The sequence below is a fragment of the Oncorhynchus masou genome, chromosome 1 (assembly GCF_036934945.1).
Source record: "Oncorhynchus masou masou isolate Uvic2021 chromosome 1, UVic_Omas_1.1, whole genome shotgun sequence".
NCBI classification, from domain to species: Eukaryota; Metazoa; Chordata; class Actinopteri; order Salmoniformes; family Salmonidae; genus Oncorhynchus; species Oncorhynchus masou.
Window position 1 is genome coordinate 53,589,553 of NC_088212.1, and position 21,124 is coordinate 53,610,676.

General features: G+C 41.7%; 1 protein-coding gene across 4 annotated transcripts in view; it reads right to left on the minus strand.

The window, feature by feature from the left end:
• lrp4 (low density lipoprotein receptor-related protein 4) overlaps positions 1-6,815 on the minus strand; it is a 221,155-nt gene extending 214,340 nt beyond the window's left edge. For 2 of the 4 annotated variants that reach the window (XR_010456573.1, XM_064974757.1), the window contains exon 1: positions 6,522-6,815. Coding sequence is in view for 3 of the 4 variants with exons in the window: in XM_064974757.1 (XP_064830829.1) it covers positions 6,522-6,576 (55 nt within the window). In the remaining variant the exon portion in view is untranslated. The remainder of the gene's footprint in view (positions 1-6,521) is intronic. The other 2 variants (XM_064974743.1, XM_064974734.1) reach the window with 1 other exon arrangement.
• Between the last annotated feature and the right edge of the window lie 14,309 nt (positions 6,816-21,124).

The following is a 21,124-nucleotide window of genomic DNA, read 5'->3' on the forward strand; positions in this document are numbered from 1 at the left end:
CCCTTTTTTGTTCAGAAAAATAGCTGCTTGTTCAGGAAAATAAACCGAATGTAGCACTTTAAATGCTTCTAATTGTTTTTGTATTATGTATACTGCTTAAAATCATCCTAAAACTGAGCACAATACTTTTTATTGGTTTATATGATATTAAAATGGGAAAAAAACATCAAATGTATCGCAGAATTTCAGAAAAGCTGCTGCAAAATAAAAAATAAACATTTTTTTATTATTGCTGAATCCTGGAGGATTGCATCTTTTGCATCTATTGCATCTTAGCCTATGCCGCTGTGACATTGTGCATCCATATATTTATATATATTCTTATCCCATTCCTTTACTTAGATTTGTGTATATTAGGTTTTTGTTGTGGAATTGTTAGATATTACTTACTAGATATTGCTGCACTGTCAGAACTAGAAGCACAAGCATTTCACTACACTCACAAAAACATTTTCTAACCATGTGTATGTGACCAATAATATTTGATTTGATAATGCCAATAGTGTGCAAAGCTGTCACCAAGGCAAAAGGGTGCCTACTTTGAAGAATCTAAAATACACGTTTTTGGTTACTACATGACTCCAAGTGTGTTACTTCATAGTTTTGAGTAAAAATGAAGACAAACCCTTGAATGAGTAGGTGTGTCCAAACTTGACTGGTACTTTATGTCTATGATAGGTTCAGATTTGGTCCAGTACGGTCTGTCTGTGGATGTTAAAAATGTAATTTTCCTGTTTTTTATATATTTTTCCACGCTATATAATTAGAAGAATACTGTGAAAATTATGATAGTGCAAGAGCTGTTTGAAAATACTTTTTTGTGGGATGAAGTTTTGGCATGCCTGGAGACAATAACCAGGCGGTGTAAGTAAATAGGCCAATAATAAATAGCTAAACCGCTCTGCCAATAACAGCTAGTTTTCAGGTTTCATATCCCTCCCATTAGGCTCGTCCAATTGGGCCCCTCACTCAGACCACTCCCAGACAGTCCTAGGCAAAATTATTGCTTGAGAAATGGATCTTTGCTAAGAAGCTATTTTTGTTTCTTTTTGACCATTTTAATTTAAAACAAATCACAGTAAGATATCAAATTTATGTGTAACAATTAATTATTGACACAAACGGCTACATCGTAACTTTAACATCAAAGCTAGGGTGGACTGACCAAATTTCAACTACTTCCATGGACGTCTGATGTCGATCGGTGCTCAGTGGGTGAGGATGCTGGTTACAGTAAATTGAAAGAGAGGGGGCTCATGGGTAGCTGTCAGTAAACGCTAGAGCTCCATTAACTTGAGAGAGAAGCAGAGAGAAATGGATGGGCAGTCCAAAATAACTTGTAACACTCTTGGTTTAACCACAGTTATGAGCAGCAGGTAGCCTAGTGGTTAGAGCGTTGGACTAGTAAATGAAAGGTTGCAAGATCAAATCCTGAGCTGACAAGGTAAAAATCTGTCGTTCTGCCCCTGAACAAGGCAGTTAAGAAACTGTTCCTAGGCCATCATTGAAAATAAGAATTTGTTCTTAACTGACTTGCCAAGTAAAATAAAATAAAAACAGTATGCCATTGGAAGCAGGTGACCCAACTGTGGTTCGTGACTATTATGACTTCACAGTGTTGCTAATTCAGTTGCAGTAATACTTTGTTTGTAATTACATTACTAATTTGGTAACAGAATTAGGGCTGGGTGGTATTTAGATTTTCATATCGTCAATCTGGGATTGGGAGTCTACCAGAATGCTTACAAAATTAGCACAATTAATAGCAAATGTCCATAGAGGCTGCTAGCTAAATATGCTAATGAGCTAAACTAAAATAAACAAATTGCAAAGACAGACAATCCAGCTCATAAAGTTATACATATATAGGCATATATATATATATAGGTTACCAAATAAACATTTTGGTGAGTTGACATTTACAAGTGAATGTGAACGAGAGACATGAATTTGATATGTTGGTGCTCAAAGTTCCTTCTTGATGGAAATGCCCGAAAGCAAAAGTGATTCCGTTACCAAAGAAAAGCAAAGCAACCTTTACTGGTTTAAAACAGCCGACCAAGCAGCCTGCTACCGACCAAGCAGCCTGCTAAACAAAACAAAAAATTGTGTTTGACCAGAGACAATGCTTTTTCACAGTAAACAAATTAACAACTGACTTTCAGCATTCTTATAGGGAAGGGCATTCAACATCTACGGCACTAACACAAATGACCTATGATTTGCTGAAAGAAATTGATAATGAAAAGATTGTGGAAGCTGTTTTGTTAAGATTTCAGTACAGCTTTTGACATTATCAATAATAGTCTGCTGCTGGAAAAACGTGTGTTATGGCTTTACATTCTCTGCTATGTTGTGGATCGAGAGTTACAGATCTATCTTTAATGGTATCCTCTCTAACATAAACCAGGTAGAGTCTGGCATACCTCATGGTAACCGTCATGGCCCCTTACCTTTCTCTATTTTTAATAAATACTTACCACTAGCACTGAGTAAAGCCAATATGTCTACAGTATGTACGGTGATGACTCAGCATTATACACACCATTATACACACCAGCTATTAGAATGGATGGCAAGTAATAGCCTATGCTCGTCCAAAATACACTATATATACACATACAAAGGTATGTGGACACCCCCTCAAAATAGTGGACTCGGCTATTTCAGCCTCACCCATTGCTGACAGGTTTATAAAATCGAGCACACCGCCATGCATACTCCTTAGACAAACATTGTCAGTAGAATGACCTTACTGAAGAGCTCAGTGACTTTCAACATGGCAATGTCATAGGATGCCACCTTTCCAACAAGTCAGTTCATAACATTTCTGCCCTGCTAGAGCTGCCCTGGTCAACTGTAAGTGATGTTAATGTGAAGAGGAAAAGTCTAGTAGCAACAATGGCTCAGCTGCGAAGTGGTATGCCACACAAACTCATAGAACGGACCGCTGAGTGCTGACGCGCGTAGCATGTAAAAAATCGCCTGTTCTCGGTTGCAACACTCACTACAGAGTTCCAAACTGCCTCTGGAAGCAACGTCAGCACAAGAACTGTTCATCGGGAGCTTAATGAATTCGGTTTCCTTTGCCGAGCAGCACACAAGCCTAAAATCAATGTGGGCAATGCCAAGCATGGGCTAGAGTGGTGTAAAGCTCAACGCCATTGGACTCTGGGGCAGAGTTAACAAGTTCTCTGTATTGATGAATCACGCTTCACCATCTGCCCCAATGCATAGTGCCAACTGTAAAATTTAGTGGAGGAGGAATAATGGTCTGGGTCTGTTTTTCAACATCAGTGCCCGACCTCTAATGCTTGTGGCTGAATGAAAGCAAGTCCCCAGCAATGTTCCAACATCTCGTGGAAAGCCTTCCCAGAAGAGTGCAGGATGTTGTAGTAGCAAAAGGGGGACCAACTCTATATTAATTTCCATGATTTTGGAATGAGTAGCAGGTTTCCACATGGTGATGTAGTGTATATCCAAAACTAAAATAATTGTATTTGGGATAAACATTAGTTAAACCCTAAACCTAGGGCTGACCCCCATCTGAGTTGCACCTGTCTCAGTGGACTAATCCATTGTGGAGGCCATGGGGATGCTATGGTTCAAGAAGAAGGGTAGTGCGGCCAAGATGCACAAGACACTTCTCTCTACAGAATGCTCTCTCTCCCGCCATTTTGTTTACATTCATTGTGTGAATTGTTAGATTGTTACTGTCTATCAATTTCCCATTCCATATACTGTATCACCAGTAGTAGCCTACACGTACCATTAATTCCCATAATTTGTAATCTACAATGTTTGTTTGGTTATGGTAATTCCTGTTAATGCATTCAATACATTATTAGTCATTTACCGTTGTCATTATTTGAGTGGACACATTGTTTGCAGAGCTCACAACCTATGCTACACTTGTGAGAAACAAGTTTTGCTTTATTTCATTCCATTTACGAGTTGTCAATTTATTCATTGCTTTTTGTTTGGAGCGCTCCTGTCAATGTTGAGTAAGGATGTGCACTTGATTCCGCATATAGAAGTAGGCCTAGGCTATCTGGCCTGCGTGCAAATGTAGGCCTATAAATGTGCCCATTTGGGGTTGTCTGATAGTATTTCAAATTTTATTAACTCACCACAACTAATGAGTTATGGACCTTCTAATTTTTTTTTTAACCTCAAAACAGCAAGTAAACAAAGTTTGTTCTTAGAATCCATTGAGAAGGACGATAGTTCCTCAATGTGTTTTACAATTATGTTCAACTCTTTCCCTTTTGATAGCCACTCGTCATGAAAGGGAAAAATGTAATGCTCTGATCCGATGGAAACGTCATAAAATACCCGATTACTTCTTATCCCTTGCAAAATAACCTTCAGCTTTGTCTGTCCCGAGCTCACTGGTGTGGGACAACTGTGAGGGCCCAGAACATTTCATACAACGTGGCAAGTTTGCTAGCGTGGTCGGACCGGACACAGTTGATAGTTTATACAATGTTTCAAGTTTGTTGCAGACAGGCCATGCATAGCCAATGTGATTTATCGGATATGTATTCTTATCAAGACATGTTCAACCTGCAGGCTGCAATTTTTACATAGCTGGCAATGGCAATATTTTTGTATCATTTTCATGTAGATTTAGATAGAGTTTAGATTAACCACATGATAATGATTTTTGAGAAAGACTATTACAAATTAAAATGATCCATGAAAATGTGCAAAGAAAATAATAATTAAACTGCAAATCAGTAGAAATGGTAAGACAAACTGGCACTCCCCCTGGTGCAGCCTATTTCCACATAGGGTGTGGCTATACGTTAAAATACAGCTTTGAACATTTCGACCAATCAATTGGTTGAAAGAAAAGACGACTCACAAAGATTTTTTGTAGTCGGGGACAGCTCTACCCGAAACCTCAACTAAATATTGTAATGAATAATGTGGCAATTGAGCAAGTTGATACTAAACTGCTTGGTGTAACCTTGTATTTTAAACTGACATGGTCAAAACATATTGATGAAAAGGTAGCTAAGATGGGGGAGGTCTGGCAGTGATAAAGCACTGCTCTGCTTTCTTGACATCACAATCAACAACAAAAAGTCCTACAGGCCCTAGTTTTATCAGACCTGGACTACTGCCCAGTCATACTGCCACAAAGAAAGGCAAACAACAGTTGTCCCAGAACAGAGCAGCATGGCTGCCCCTTAAATGAACACGAAGAGCTAACATCAATGACATGCATGTAAATCTCTCCTGGCTCAAAGTAGAGGAGAGATTGACCGCATCACTGCTTGACTTTGTGAGTGGTATTGACATGTTGAACACTTAACACACAGTTAAGACACCCATACATGACCCACAAGACATGGTCTTTTCACAGTCACCAAGTCCAGAAAAGACTCTGGGAAACACACAGAACTACATAGAGCCATGACAACATGTAACTCTTCCACATCAAGTAACTCAAGCAAGCAGTAAAATCAGATTTTAACAAAAAAAAGATAAAACACCTCATGGCACAACATGGGCTGTGACACACACACATTGTAATATTGGTGTATTGTACATTTGTAATAATAGAGTAACAATGTAATAAATAGTCTTGCATTATGATTTATTTTTTTTAGGATGTAGGCTGTTATGTTTCGTCGTGATGTAGGCCTACTTGTTTTAATCCTGTTTGGACCCCAGAAAGAGTAGCTGCCGCCTTGGCAGCGGTTAATGGGGATCCTAATACATATAAATACATGATGTTCTGTAGATGGTTAAATATGATACATTCTAGACATGTCCATCATTCAGACATCCACAGTCATATGATCGGTATGCGGCTGATTGAACGTGTAAAAGGTATACGCTTCTGCTGTTTTAAATAGCGGCTGTCAGGAATTGAAGGCAAATTGAAGACGTGCATACTCTAGTTAAATTAAACCTGTGCCGAGGATGAGTAGGTCCGTGCCAAGGATTTAATCTTCGCTCAAGTATAGGCTAGCGGCAATGTGTAAACCGACAACAAAAACATTGACAGACTGTAAACAATGCGAGTGATGCAGGGGGGAAAAAAGTCTGCAATAGCCTATAGGCTATTTTTTGGTCTTTCAAAAACAAAGCAAGCAAAAATCACTATTCCACCAATGGCCTAAAATGTACGTATTTGCCTTAGGCTTCGCATTGTCAGGCTAGAAGGCTCATGTGACGCCTGATTGACGGACCCATCAGTCTTTGTGCAATGAGATCCATTATTCCGATTGTATTTTGATAGGGCTGCATCATGTCACATAAAAAAAAGTTATTCCCACAATTATTCTGTCTAAATTTATGCAAAACATTAACTTTTGTTGTTATGAAACTCATGCGTATTTCAAAGCAATGGACTAGAATTGAGGGCTGAAAGAAAACAAAAAACGACACGGTTGTTTGGATAACATAACATTCACTCTTCGAATCATCCTCCCGCAGACAGATATTAAACAGTGGCTCCAAGATACGGTGACGTTTTTTACGAGATGACATGTTAAAATGCAACTTACCTTGACTGCGAAGAAAGAAAGTTAACATGCTACACAGCACCACAGAGACCTGCATCTTTGATTCCCTTCTCTCGCTCGCTCTCGGTCAGTCTTTTTCTTTCTTATTTGCTGCAAATATTTCGGTATTGTCGAAAAATCAAAGAAGAGCCTTCAAATCAACAAAGACTGAACTCATAACTATATTCATAGCATGGCTGTATTTTGGTATTTAGTCCCCGCTGATACGACGAGCCAAAGTTAAAGTTTCGCTCTGCGCCCTGGAACATACGGTCTTCAACATGTTGTGCTGTGCTCTAGATCCGATACTGGAGTGATCAAAAGGAGCAGTGGACTGTACCAAACGCAACAAGGGGGGTTCGGCTAGAAAACGCACCGTTTCGACAAGAAACAGACAAGCTAGTTCATTTTACTTTGATATAAGATATGCTTTCACTTCAGCAACAGTATATCGGTGTGTGTGTCCTCCTAAATGTAACTGTGTTCCCTAAACGAACACTATATTGTTGCAAATCAACCCAGTGAATTGTAGTTTGCGTTGCCCTTGGTTTCTCCTCGGTGTGTCATTTCTAAAGTTGCAATGTATTTTTAAAGGTTGGCGGTCAGCAAATCAAAGGGTGCTTTCAAGTAACCTAGAAAGGAACTGGACGCATGAGTAGCCTAACTGTGCGCCCCATTTGCAGCACATGTTTCTCTCGGTTGAAAATGCAGACGAAAACCTGACGCTATGGGAAATCTGGTCAGTTTCCTCTTCGATGTTGCCAAAAGGATTGCAATCCCAAAATGGTCAGGAACCGGTAGGCTCTCGGAAGTTTGGAAGTCATATACAGCGTGTTGCAATACCACGCACACAATGTTTGGTTTGAATGGAACTTAGTAGTTCACCCCGGAAGGCAAAAGCAGCATGATTTGGCTATAAAACTCAACTCCATGGTTAGGGAAGTTTACATTAACTCTTGAGTCGAGTAGTGGCGAGGGTTTGTGGAATTCATATGGAGCCAGATAGCTGCCAAAAGGTTGAACGTACATATCATAAAGGATCAGAAGAAAAGCCATGCATGAAACATTAAATTAGATCTGTAAAATGTACAAACCCTAAGTTATTTACATTCATACTTTAAATTCTTACATCTCCCTTTACTCAGTTACAGATCTTTTTTATATTTATTTGTTGTTTATTTAACTAGGCAAGTCAGTTAAGAACTAATTCTTATTAACAATGATGGTCTATCCCAGCCAAACCCTTGCCTAACCTGGACAATTGTGCGCCCGGTCACGGCCAGATGTGATACAGCCCGGGATCAAACCTGGGTCTGTAGTGACACCTTAGACCGCTGCACCACTCGGTCCCCAAACTATGTACAAACTTTTGTCAGGAATGTGGCTTCTGCAAAGGACATGAACCGAACGTAGCTTGTCAAAGTTAGCTAGTCAAGCCCAGACGTTAGTGTTGCTTTGCAGCTTCTGGTTTCATTTCCAAAATAAATGTTGAGAGCTTGTTTCAGAATGGCATTCGATAACAACGTTGTACCAGCAGATGGCATGGTATAGGCTTGGGCCAAATGACTTGTGTGAGAATGTTACTCTAAAGACCCAGACGAGCCTTGTCTAGAATAACCACCTGAGCTGCAAAATAGAAAGTAAATATGATTTATGCTTATTCCACTATCTAAATATGCCATGCTGTTGTGTTAATTAATGACAATATAATTGCATAATACATTTTTATAGCAGCGTCGGGCTACTGTGGTGATCATGTAACCTAATGAATCACACTTTTCCCTGTATTTGGGAGCAGGTACTGTAGGCCTTATATTAGGCATTTTCACTGTTGTATTTGCAAATTCCACTCTGTATGTAGGCTTGTAAGAGCAAAATTAAACATTGAAATATTAAAGTGATAGGCTAAAGAACTTTGGAGAATTTAGATAATTTCAAATACACACATGGCTTTCAATAAACAAATGGATAAGACTGTTCTATTCTCTTTGATTTAGTTCCTATTGCATCTCAGACAAATGACAGAATGGATGACATACTGACTGAATGAAGGATGAATTAAATGTTCAAATATGTTGGACTGATGAGTTGCACGCCTCATGCATGCTCTGCACTTTATTTTGGCTAGTAGGCAAATAGGTCTACACGAGGGTATAAAGACTATGGCTGCATACCTCTAGAAGGGAATCTTCTGAGGCTGAGGGGTGCTTTTCTGAAGGCGCATGGTGCTGCATGAAGATCACAAGCTCTTCAGCTGGGCAGCAGTATTGCGATGGAAGGGATAGCCTATACGGAGAACACCAAAGACCACTGCAACAGAGTTATTGTAAAGCGTGAGAATAAACTTATGCCAGACTTAGCCTACGTTTAACCTCACCCTTGTTAATTTCAAAGTCCATATGTTCATGTCGACGTCACCCAGAGATATTCCCATGCTGTAGAGATGCACCAAGCTGACTGAAACTTCACTGTTGTAGGCAGAATACAGCGCATGCTATCCAGACTTGCACTGGCAAACAAATCAATTACATTAGCTACCTAAATGTGAAGTAAACTCAACTGTGGCGTAATAGAGAATGGAGACTTTTAACTTGGAAAAAGTGCAGAATACCTCTTTCCGTTTTCTCTGACTTAAATGTTTTTTTATACTGTGTTAAGCTTGTTTGTGTAGCACTCCTCACAGGGAGTTTGGTGTACGTTTTTTTTGTTGGTGAAATGGAACTGCCAAAACTCTGAAAGGTATTATTGTATGTCAGAATTGCAACACAAGATTTGTTCAAGCCTAAAATGTGAGTCCGTAATCGTAACATGGTGTTTGAATGTTCACAGATGAAATTTCACGTTTACGTTTCATGTTTCAAGTATGGCTTTTATTACGATCCTAACAATTTATGTATGGATTTTCTTGTGAACCTAATGATACGTGCGTTCAACCTTTTGGCCGCAATCTGGCTACATAAATTCAGTTCTGACTACAAGGTGTGGCCAAAAGTTTTGAGATTGACAAAAGTATTATTTTCACAAATTCTGCTGCCTCAGTTTGTATGATGGCAATTTGCATATACTCCAGAATGTTATGAAGTGTGATCAGATGAATTGCAATTAATTGCAAAGTCCCTCTTTGTCATGCAAATGAACTGAATCCCCCAAAAAACATTTCCACTGCATTTCAGCCCTGCCACATAAGGACCAGCTGACAGCGTGTCAGTGATTCTCTCGTTAACACAGGTGTGAGTGTTGATGAGGAGATCACTCATCATTGCTTTGCACAAAAAGGGCTTCACGGGCAAGCATATTGGTGCCAGTAAGATTGTACCGGTTCAATTGTTGTGAAGAAGGCTTCAGGGCACCCAAGAAAGTCCAGCAAGCGCCAGGACCGTCTCCTAAAGTTGATTCAGCTGCGGGGTCGGGGCACCACCAGTACAGCGCTTGCTCAGGAATGGCAGCAGGCAGGTGTGAGTGGATCTGCACGCACAGTGAGGCAAAGACTTTTGGAGGATGGCCTAGTGTCAAGAAGGGCAGCAAAGAAGCCACTTCTCTCCAGGAAAAACATCAGGGACAGACTGATATTCTGCAAAAGGTACAGGGATTGGACTGCTGAGGACTGGGGTAAAGTCATTTTCTCTGATGAATCCCCTGTCCGATTGTTTGGGGCACCCGGAAAAAAGCTTGTCCAGAGAAGACGAGGTGAGCGCTACCATCAGTCCTGTGTCATGCCAACAGTAAAGCATCCTGAGACCATTCATGTGTGGGGTTGCTTCTCAGCCAAGGGAGTGGGCTCACTCACAATTTTGCCGAAGAACACAACCATGAATAAAGAATGGTACCAACACATCCTCAGAGAGCAACTTCTCCCAACCACCCAGGAACAGTTTAGTGATGAACAATGCCTTTCCAGCCTGATGGAGCACCTTGCCATAAGGCAAAAAAATAAAGAAGTGGCTCGGGGAACAAAACGTCAATATTTTGGGTCCATGGCCAGGAAACTCCTCAGACCTTAATCCCATTGAGAACTTGTGGTCAATCCTCAAGAGGCGGGTGGACTAACAAAACCCCAAGCATTGATTATGCAAGAATGGACTGCCATCAGTCAGGATGTGGCCTAGAAGTTAATTTACAGCATGCCAGGGCAGATTGCAGAGGTCTTGAAAAAGAAGGGTCAACACTGCAAATATTGACTCTTTGCATCAACTTCATGTAATTGTCAATAAAAGCCTTTGGCACTTATGAAATGCTTGTAATTATACTTCAGTATTCCATAGTAACATCTGACAAATAATATCTAACGACATTGAAGCAGCAAACTTTGTGAAAATTAATATTTGTGTAATTCTCAAAACTTTTGGCCACGACTGTTCATCAATTCTCCCAAGGTCAATCATTTTTTTAAAGTATTAAATACTTAAATGCTTACCTTGTACCTATGTTTTTCGTCTGTAGTGGTGTACCTTTCTTTGTTTGCATTATTGTGAAGGTCTATACACACACTGAACAAAAATATAAATGCAACTATTTCAAATATTTTAACGAGTTACAGTTCATAAAAGGAAATCAATTAATTGAAATAAATGAATTAGGCCCCAATCTATGGAATTCACATGACTGGGAATGCAGATCTGTATCTGTTAGTCACAGATAAAAAAAAAAATAAAGTTCGGGAGGTGGATCAGAAAACCAGTCAGTATCTGACGTGACCACCATTTGCCTCATGCAGTGCGACATCTCCTCAGCATAGATGTGATCAGGCTGTTGATTGTGGCCTTTGGAATTTTCCCCAATCCTCATCAATTGCCGTGCAAAGATGCTGGATATTGGTGAGAACTGGAACACGCTGTCATACACATTGATTCAGAGCATCCCAAACAAGCTACATTTATTTTTTTATTTAACCTTTATTTAACCAGGTAGGCTTGCTGAGAACAAGTTCTCATTTACAACTGCTACCTGGCCCAGATAAAGCAAAGCAGTGCTACACAAAAAAACAATGCACAGTTAAACATGGAATAAACAAACATACAGTCAAAAACACAATAAATAAAAATTCTATATACAGTGTGTGCAAATTAAGCAAGATAAGGGAGGTAAAGGCAATAAATAGGCCATATTTGGCAAACAATTACAATTTAGCAATTAAACACTGGAGTGATAGATGTGCAGAAGATGAATGTGCAAGTAGAGATACTGGGGTGCAAAGGAGCAAAAAAAGAACATTATGGGGATGAGGTAGTTGAGCTATTTACAAGATGGGCAATGTACAGGTGCAGTGATCTGTGAGCTGCTCTGATAGCTGGTCCTTAAAGTTAGTGAGGAAGATATGAGTCTCCAGCATCAGTGATTTTTACAATTCGTTCCAGTCATTGGCAGCAGAGAACTGGATGGAAAGGTGGCCAAAGGAGGAATTGGCTTTGGGGGTGACCAGTGAAATTTACCTGCTAGAGTGCGTGCTATGGGTGGGTGCCTCTATGGTGTCCAGTGAGCTGAGATAACGCGGGGCTTTACCAAGCAAAGACTTATAGGTGACCTGGAGCCAGTGGGTTTGGCAACAAAAATGAAGCGAGGGCCAGCCAAAGAGAGCATACAGATCGCAGTGGTGGGTAGTATATGGGGCTTCGGTAACAAAATGGATGTCACTGTGATAGACTGCATCCAATTTGCTGAGTAGAGTGTTGGAGGCTATTTTGTAAAGTACATTGCCAAAGTCAAGGATTGGTAGGATAGTCATTTTTATGAGGGTATGTATGGCAGCATGAGTGAAGGATACTTTGTTACAAAATAGGAAGCCGATTCTAGATTTAATTTTGGATTGGAGATGCTTAATGTGAGAATGGAAGGAGAGTTTACAGCCGAATCAGACACCTAGGTATTTCTAGTTGTCCACATATTCTAAGTCAGAACCGTCCCGAGTAGTGATGCTGTACGGGCGGGCAGGTGCTGGCAGCGATCGGTTGAAGAGCATGCATTTAGTTTTACTTGCATGTAAGAGCAGTTGGAGGCCACGGAAGGAGAGTTGTATGGCATGGAAGCTCGTCTGGAGGTTAGTTAACACAGTGTCAAAAAAAGGGCCAGAAGTATACAGAATGGTGTCGTCTGCATAGAGGTGGATCAGAGAATCACCAGCGACATCATTGATGTATACAGAGAAAAGAGTCGGCCCGAGATTTGAACCCTGTGGCACCCCATAGAGACTGCCAGAGGTCCCGACAACAGGCCCTACGATTTGACACACTGAACTCTGCCGATAAGAATGTGGTGATTGACAGTCAAAAGCCTTGGTCAGGTCTATGAATACAGCTGCACAGTATTTTTTCTAATCGATGGAAGTTATGATATCGTTTAGGACCTTGACCGTGGCTGAGGTGAACCCATGACCAGCTCGGAAACCAGATTGCATAGCGGAGAAGGTACGGTGGGATTCGCAATTGTCGTTGATCTGTTTGTTAACTTGGCTTTCGAAGACCTCAGAAAGGCAGGGTAGGATAGATATAGGTCTGTAGCAGTTTGGGTCTAGAATGTCTCCCCATTTGAAGTGGGGGATGACCGCGGCAGCTTTCCAATCTTTGGGGATCTCAGACGATACGAAAGAGAGGTTGAACAGGCTAATAGGGGTTGCAACAATTCCAGCTGATAATTTTAGGAAGAGAGGGTCCAGATTGTCTAACCCTGCTCATTTGTAGGGGTCCAGATTTTGCAGCTCTTTCAGAACATCGGCTATCTGGATTTGGGTGAAGGAAAAATGGGGGAGACTTGGGAAAGTTGCTGTGGGGGGTGCAGGGCTGGGTAGGGGTGACCAGGTGGAAAGCATGGCCAGCCGTAGAAAAGTGCTTATTGAAATTCTCAATTATCATGGATTTATCGGTGGTGGCGGTGTTTCCTAGCCTCAGTGCAGTGGGCAGCTGGGAGGAGGTGCTCTTATTCTCCAATGGTTTTATAGTATCCCAGAACTTTTTGGAGTTTATGTGTCACGACTTCCGCCGAAGTTGGCTCTCCTGCCTGTTCGAGCGGTGCTCGGCGGTCGTCGTCACCGTCCTACTAGCCACTACCGATCCCTTTTTCGTTTGTCTGTTGGTTTTGTCTTATTAGTTTCACCTGTGTGTATTTTAGTTTATTTAACGTCCTTATATGTAGTAGGTTGTCCCGACCTTGTTTTGTGCGGGATTGTTATTTGTATTCATGTCAGTTGGTGTAGTGCTTGTGTTTCATTCTCCGGTCTGTCTTTGATCCTGTGATGGATTGTTCACCCAGTGTGTTGGGTTGACCGTGTTTTTTGTGCGCCGGAGAATAAACTGTCGTATCACTATCTGCTCTCTGCGCCTGATTCCACCCACCTTGATAATACGTGACATTATGCTGCAGGATGCAAATTTCTGTTTGAAAAAGCTAGCCTTTGCTTTCCTAACTGCCTGTGTATATTGGTTCTGAACTTCCCTGAAAAGTTGCATGTCGCGGGGGCTATTCAATGCTAATGCAGTAGGGATGTTTTTGTGCTGGAAAAGGCCAGTCAGTTATGGACTGAACCACGGCTATATCTGATCCTGGTTCTACATTTTTTGAAAGGGGCATGCTTATTTAAGAATGCGAGGAAAGCACTTTTAAAGAATAGCCAGGCATCTTCTACTGACGTAATGAGGTCAATATCCTTCCAGGATACCTGGGACAGGTCGATTAGAAAGGCCTGCTCACTGAAGTGTTTTAGGGAGCGTTTGACAGTGATGAGGGGTGGCCATTTGACCACAGACCCATTAAGGACGCAAGCAATGATGCAGTGATCGCTGAGATCCTGGTTGAAGACAGCAGAGGTGCATTTAGAGGGCAGGTTGGTTAGGATGATGTCTATGAGGGTGCCTGTGTTTAAGGATTTGGGATTGTAGCTGGTTGGTTCATTGATCATTTGTATGAGATTGAGGGCATCAAGCTTAGATTGTAGGATGGACGGGGTTTTAAGCATGTCCCAGTTTAGGTCACTTAACAACACGAGCTCTGAAGATAGATGGGGGGCAATCAATTCACATATGGTGTCCAGGACACAGCTGGGGGCAGAAGGTGGTCTATAGCAAGCGGCAACGGTGAGAGACTTGCTTCTGAAAAGGTGGATTTTTAAAACTAGAAGCTCAAATTGGTTGGGCACAGACCTGAATAGTACAACAGAACTCTGCAGGCTATCTCTGCTGTAGATTGCTCGCCCCCCTTTGGCAGTTTTATCTTGTCGGAAAATGTTATAGTTAGGGATGGAAATTTCAGGGTTTTTGCTGACCTTCCAAAGCCAGGATTCAGACACGGCTAGGACATCTGGTGTCGCAGAGTGTGCTGAAGAAGTGAATAAAACAAATGAACCTCTTGATACTAGGGGGCACTATTTTCATTTTTGGAAAAATAACGATCCCAAAGTAAACAGTCTATTTTTCAGGACCAGATAATAGAATATGCATATAATTGGCCTCCCGGGTGGCGCAGTGGCTAAGCGCTGTGCCACCAGAGACTCTGGGTTCGCGCCCAGGCACTGTCGTAACCGGCCGTGACCGGGAGGTCCGTGGGGCGACGCACAATTGGCCTTGCGTCGCCCGGGTTAGGGAGGGGTTGGCCGGTAGGGATATCCTTGTCTCATCACGCACCAGCGACTCCTGTGGCGGGCCGGGCGCAGTGTGCGCTAACCAAGGTTGCCAGGTGCATGGTGTTTCCTCCGACACATTGGTGCGGCTGGCTTTCGGGTTGGATGCGCGCTGTGTTAAGAAGCAGTGCGGCTTGGTTGGGTTGTGTATCGGAGGACGCATGACTTTCAACCTTCGTCTCTCCCGAGCCCGTAAGGGAGTTGTAGTGATGAGACAAGATAGTAGCTACTTAAAAATTGGTTACAAAGAAATTGGGGAGAAAACGGGGTAAAACTCAAAAATATAAAAGAATATGCATATAATTGACAGCTTAGGATAGAAAACACTCTAAAGTTTCCAAAACTGTAAAATTATTGTCTGTGAGTATAACAGAACTCATATTGCAGGTGAAAGCCTGAGAAAAATCCAATCAGGAAGTGACTCTTATTTAGAAACCTGCAGTTAAAGGGATATCAACCAGATTCATTTTTCTATAGCTTCCCTAATGTGTCTAGTGTCACAAGACATAGTTTCAGGCTTTTATTTTGAAAAATTAGCGTGAGCGACAACATTGCGTAAGTGGTACCTGGTGGCTCTCAGAGTGATTTGTGCGTAATAGACAAATGCGGCCATTGTTTCTCTTGCTCCTACTAAGAAGCCAACTGACCCGGTTGATATACTATCGAATAGATATTTGAAAAACACCTTGAGGATTGATTATAAAAAAACGTTTGCCATGTTTCTGTCGATATTATGGATCTAATTTGGAATATTTTTCGGCGTTGTCGTGACCGCAATTTCCGGTCGATTTCTCAGCCAAACTTGAAGAACAAACGGAGCTATTTCGGCTACAAAAATAATCTTTATGGACAAAAGGAACATTTGCTATCTAACTGGGAGTCTCGTGAGTGAAAACATCCGAAGATCATCAAAGGTAAACAATTTAATTTGATTGCTTTTCTGATTTTCGTGACCAAGCAGCCTGCTGCTAGCTAGGCATATAGCTATGCTAGGCTATCGATAAACTTACACAAATGCTTGTCTTGCTTTCGCTGTAAAGCATAATTTCAAAATCTGAGATGACAGTGTGATTAACAAAAGGCGAAGTTGTGTTTCAATATATTTCACTTGTGATTTCATGAATATGAATATTTTCTAGTAATATTTTTTGTCTGTTGTGTTATGCTAATTCGTTTCAGTTGATGACAATTCTCCCAGATCCGGGAGCGGTAGTTCCAAGATTAAAGTAATGATGGACTGTCATTTCTCTTTGCTTGTTTGAGCTGTTCTTGCCATAATATTGACTTGGTCTTTTACCAAATAGGGCTATCTTCTATAAATCACCCCTACCTTGTTCAAACACATTAAGAATGAAAGAAATTCCACAAATTAACTTTTTTCATGGCAAACCTGTTAATTGAAATACATTCCAGGTGACTACCTCATGAAGCTGGTTGAGAGAATGCCAATATCAAGATTGTGCAAAGCTATCAAGGCAAAGGGTGTCTACTTTGAAGAATCTAATATAAAATAGATTTTGACTTCACACTTTTTTGGTTACGACATGATTCCATATGTGCTATTTCATAGTTTTGATGTCTTCATTATTACTCTACAATGTAGAACATAGTAAAAATAAAGAAAAACCCTTGAATGAGTTGGTGTGTCCAAACATTTGACTGATACTGTTTATATAGGCCTTCATAATAAGGTAGGCCACCTATAGTCTGATATATTTTCTGTTTAACATAACTTGTTGATAAGAATTTGTTCTTAACTGACATACCAAGTTAAATAAAAGTTACATTTAAAAAAAAATATCAAACAGCATCAATTAATTCCATGAAACTGTTGAAACCAATGATGTTTACACTGAGTGTACAAAACATTAAGAACACCTTCCTAATATTGAGTTTGGATTTGACATCACACCAACGCAAAACTTGATTGTTAGCTTCTGGTCTGTGTCCTGGTGTTGCTAGCTATGGATGGAGATGGGAATCTAGTGTTTCTAGTTCAAAATGATTGAGTAAACTTGTCATTTGAGCAGCTACTGAAAATCAAGGAGAATTGGAGGCGGACTCCAACATTGTGCAGGGGAGAGTAGCCACGGGGTGGGTCACATCTTTCAACACTGAGACTAGTAAGATAAAGATGCTGTTTTTCTGGCCATGCCTTCTATTTGACGAGAGCACATATTTGCTCAACAACCCTGAAATTAAAGCTCTTTGTTCGAGTCCAGATCAACAAGGTTTTCGACCAGGCCGCAGTTATCAGAAGCATAACGAACAGGTGAATAAACATTCTGTTTAGCTCACGTAATATAATTGTAAAGTATGCAGGAAGGTCTGTAATTATATTAACGTGGCAAAAACACATGTAGACATTAATAATTTCAATTCTATAGCTTCCCAAAACATTTTTACACTGGTGGGGGAGTGCCAAGATGGAAGCGCGGTGGCTTCAAAACAGCACGTGCCAAACATTTTCTAGGAATCTTTTCTGTAAATAGAAAATATTAATTAATCACACGCATGAATCTGCTTCACTTTTCATAGGAGGTGCGTAATAGGCTAGCCTAACCACCACGCAACATTTTCAATGAACTTTGCTTCATCACCATTCAGATGAATGCCAATGTTCCGATTCTAGATCCAGATTACCCCAACCCTGCGCCTAGCTTCAGATTATTTGACTGACCGTAACAAAGACAGTACAGTATGAAGATAGGCAGAAATAGCCTCTCCAATAGAAATCCTTGTTCACATTTGCCATGGCAACGTTGGCTAGCTAAGCTCATGAACAAAAACACGTCATTGGGTCTAACGGTTGACTTACATCAAACTGCACATGTGCAGGCTGTCAAATCGGTTTAACTTGGTTGTTAAACAAGCAAATACTGAGCAGCGTAATTACTGTGTGTAAAAAAAAACAACACTTCACATATCCTGAACCTCCCCCTATGATGGTGTCACACACCACAACAAACTCTGTGTCACACCTTCCAGACCCACCAGGTAGCGCTCCTGTTTGACACCTTTTGGCCATAGAGACATGGCCAGGAGAGAATGGCCGGTGGCAGAGGAAATGTGTGTGTGTGTTACAGTGCCTTCATAAAGTATTCATTCCCCTTGACTTATTCCACAGTTGTTGTGTTAGAGCCTGAATTTGTCACACCCTGATCTGTTTCACCTGTCCTCGTTATTGTCTCCACCCCCTCCAGGTGTCGCTTTTTTCCCCGAGTGTATTTATCCCTGTCTCTCAGTGCCATATGTTTCCAAGTCAACCAGTGGTTTTCCCCGTTCTCCTGCTTTTTGCATTTTTCTTTTTCTAGTCCTCCCGGTTTTGACCATTGCCTGTTTCTGGACTTTGTACCCACCTGCCTGACCTTGACCAAGAACCCTGCTTACCACCTCCGGAGTGATATTCGGGGAATCCTGTTACCTTCTGGGGTTTTCTTTCTCAATGCACGCTTATTTTTGAGCTATAGTCATCTTCGTTTCCTTCAGACTGATTGAAGATAGCGTTTATGATTACGCTATTGTCGGGAAAGGCGCTTTTCTGAGCTACGGCAGTTTGGGAACAACAATCTGCCATTTGTGGTCATCTGGAGGAATTAATGGCAGAAGTGAGAAAGGTATTTGAATCTCCGGTTCCCGGGAGAAAGGCAGCCAGTAAACAGCTTGTCTTACATCAAATCTCCCCTAGTGTGGCAGACTATGCGGTGGCCTTTCGCACGTTGGCCGCCGAAAGTGCCTGGAATCTGGAGTCTCTTTTCGGGAGCTGCTCGGGAACTGCCGTGGACCTCGACTCCCTTATCGCCTTGACCATTAAAATTGATGGACGCCTAAGGGAAAGCAAGAGTGAGAGGAGATCTGGTCTTGGGCACACTTGTGCACCCGATATGGCACATTCACCTCCTATGAAGATCTGAAGGCAGCTCTTCCGAGATGAGTCAAGGCCACCCGAGTTCTCTCGTGAATCTACGACGGTTGAGTTGGACACTCCTGAGCCTATGCAGTTGGGAAGAACTAGGCTATCAGTTTGGGGGTGCTCACTGAGGATGAATAATAACTGTTGTCTGTACTGTGGAGGGGCAGGACATTTTATAGCTTACATGTCCTATTAGGAAACCCCTGTCTCTAGTGGGTACCAATACTATGATGAGTTAGACTGGGAGTTCCCTAATTCCCATCACCCCTTTTTGCTCTTGTGCTGTGGGGAGACCAATCTAAGTCTCTCCGAGTGCTCATTGACTCAGCGGCTGATGAAAATCTTATGGATGCCACGATAGCTTCGGCGCTTGATATTCCCACTCAGCCTCTTTCTGTGCCCATGGATGCTAGGGCACTGGACAGCCGCTCTACAGGGGACGTCACCCATAGTACTGTGCCCGTTCAATTACGGGTTTCTGGTAACCACAGTGAGACAATACAGTTCCTCCTCATTACCTCTCCCTATGTTCCGGTGGTTTTGGGATTTTCCTGGCTTCAAAAAGCACAATCCGATGATTGGACCACAAGCTCCATCCTGGATTGGAGCCCATTTTGCCATTCCCACTGCCTTCAAGCAGCACAGCCTTCCTCAAACCATCTTCCTCAGGATGTTAGCAAGACTGTGGAGGTCTCTGCTATCCCCACAGAATACCATGACCCCCTGGAAGTGTTCGGTAAGGCCCGTGCTACTTCCCTTCCCCCGCACCGTCCCAGGCACTACACCACCTCAGGGTTTATTGTATTCTCTGTCTGGACCAGAGACCAAAGCTATGGAGGAGTACATAGAGGAGTCTCTGGCCGCTGGGGCCGTCCATCTGCATATCTTTGTGGAGAGGAAGGACAAGACCCTGCATGCGTGCATTGACTACAAAGCATTTGTTGACCTGAAGCATCGGTTCACAGCAGCACCCATCCTCATCTATCAGGACCCCTCGCATCAATTTATGGTGGAAGTGGATGCTTCGGATGTTGGAGTGGGGGCCATCCTGTCCCAGCGATCTGCCCAGGACCAGAAGCTTAATCCCTATGCCTTCCTGTCCCATTGTCTCCAGGCAGGCCTGGTGGGCCCTCCTGTTCACCAGATTTAACCTGTTAGGGCTATGGGAAATACTGCCCCCTTTTGGATGAAAGTAAACTAAAAAAAAAACTGACAAAAATTGCTAATATATGCATATAATAATAATTATTGAATAGAAAACACTCTAAAGCTTCTAAAACCGTTCGAATTATGTCTGTATGTAAAGCAGAACTCATAGGGCAGCCATTCTTCCAAACTCTGTCTCCCTCCATAGAAAATTCCCCCAACTTTGACGTCATCGCCCCCACCCTTCCCAACCAGCTATGGCTCTGGGAACAGTTTCTGTGTCTTCGGCGCGCTCCCGTCTTACAGTGAAACGTGCAACGGAGAAAATGGCACGAGTTTTGACTGCTTGGTGGACCAAACACTTGGGTGTCACGCGTTTACAGGAGCGCGCTCTGGAAAAACGGACATTTTTTTCCAAGCTCATTGATGTGAGTTCGTTATGTTTGATTTAATCGCCAATTGTTTTGTACGTTAAAAACATCCTAAAGCTTGATTCTGCATTTAGTTTGACCAGTTTAGTCGACATATAATATGTAAAGTTTTGATGCGCAATTTTCGTGACCAGAAGTCATTTTTGGGGTAATTCACCTGAAGATGTTAGCTTTTGCTAATACAAAGACACACCAACTGCAACCAAACGTTATATTAGGTAAGTATAACTCCTTCCACGGCATTCTTGTCGAAGACCATCAAAGGTAAGGGAATATTTATGTTATAAAATTGTATTTTTGTCGAATCCAACATAGTAGAGAAATAATGCTAATGGCTGAGCGCCGTCTCAGATTATTGAATAGTGAACGAATTCTGTAACGTTAAAAATAAATGTAACACAGCGTTTGCATTAAGAAGAAGTGTATCTTTCTAAAAATATGTAGAACATGTATATTTAGTCAAAGTTTATGATGTTTACTGCTGTTATCTGGCGTTAGCTGCTGGAGATAT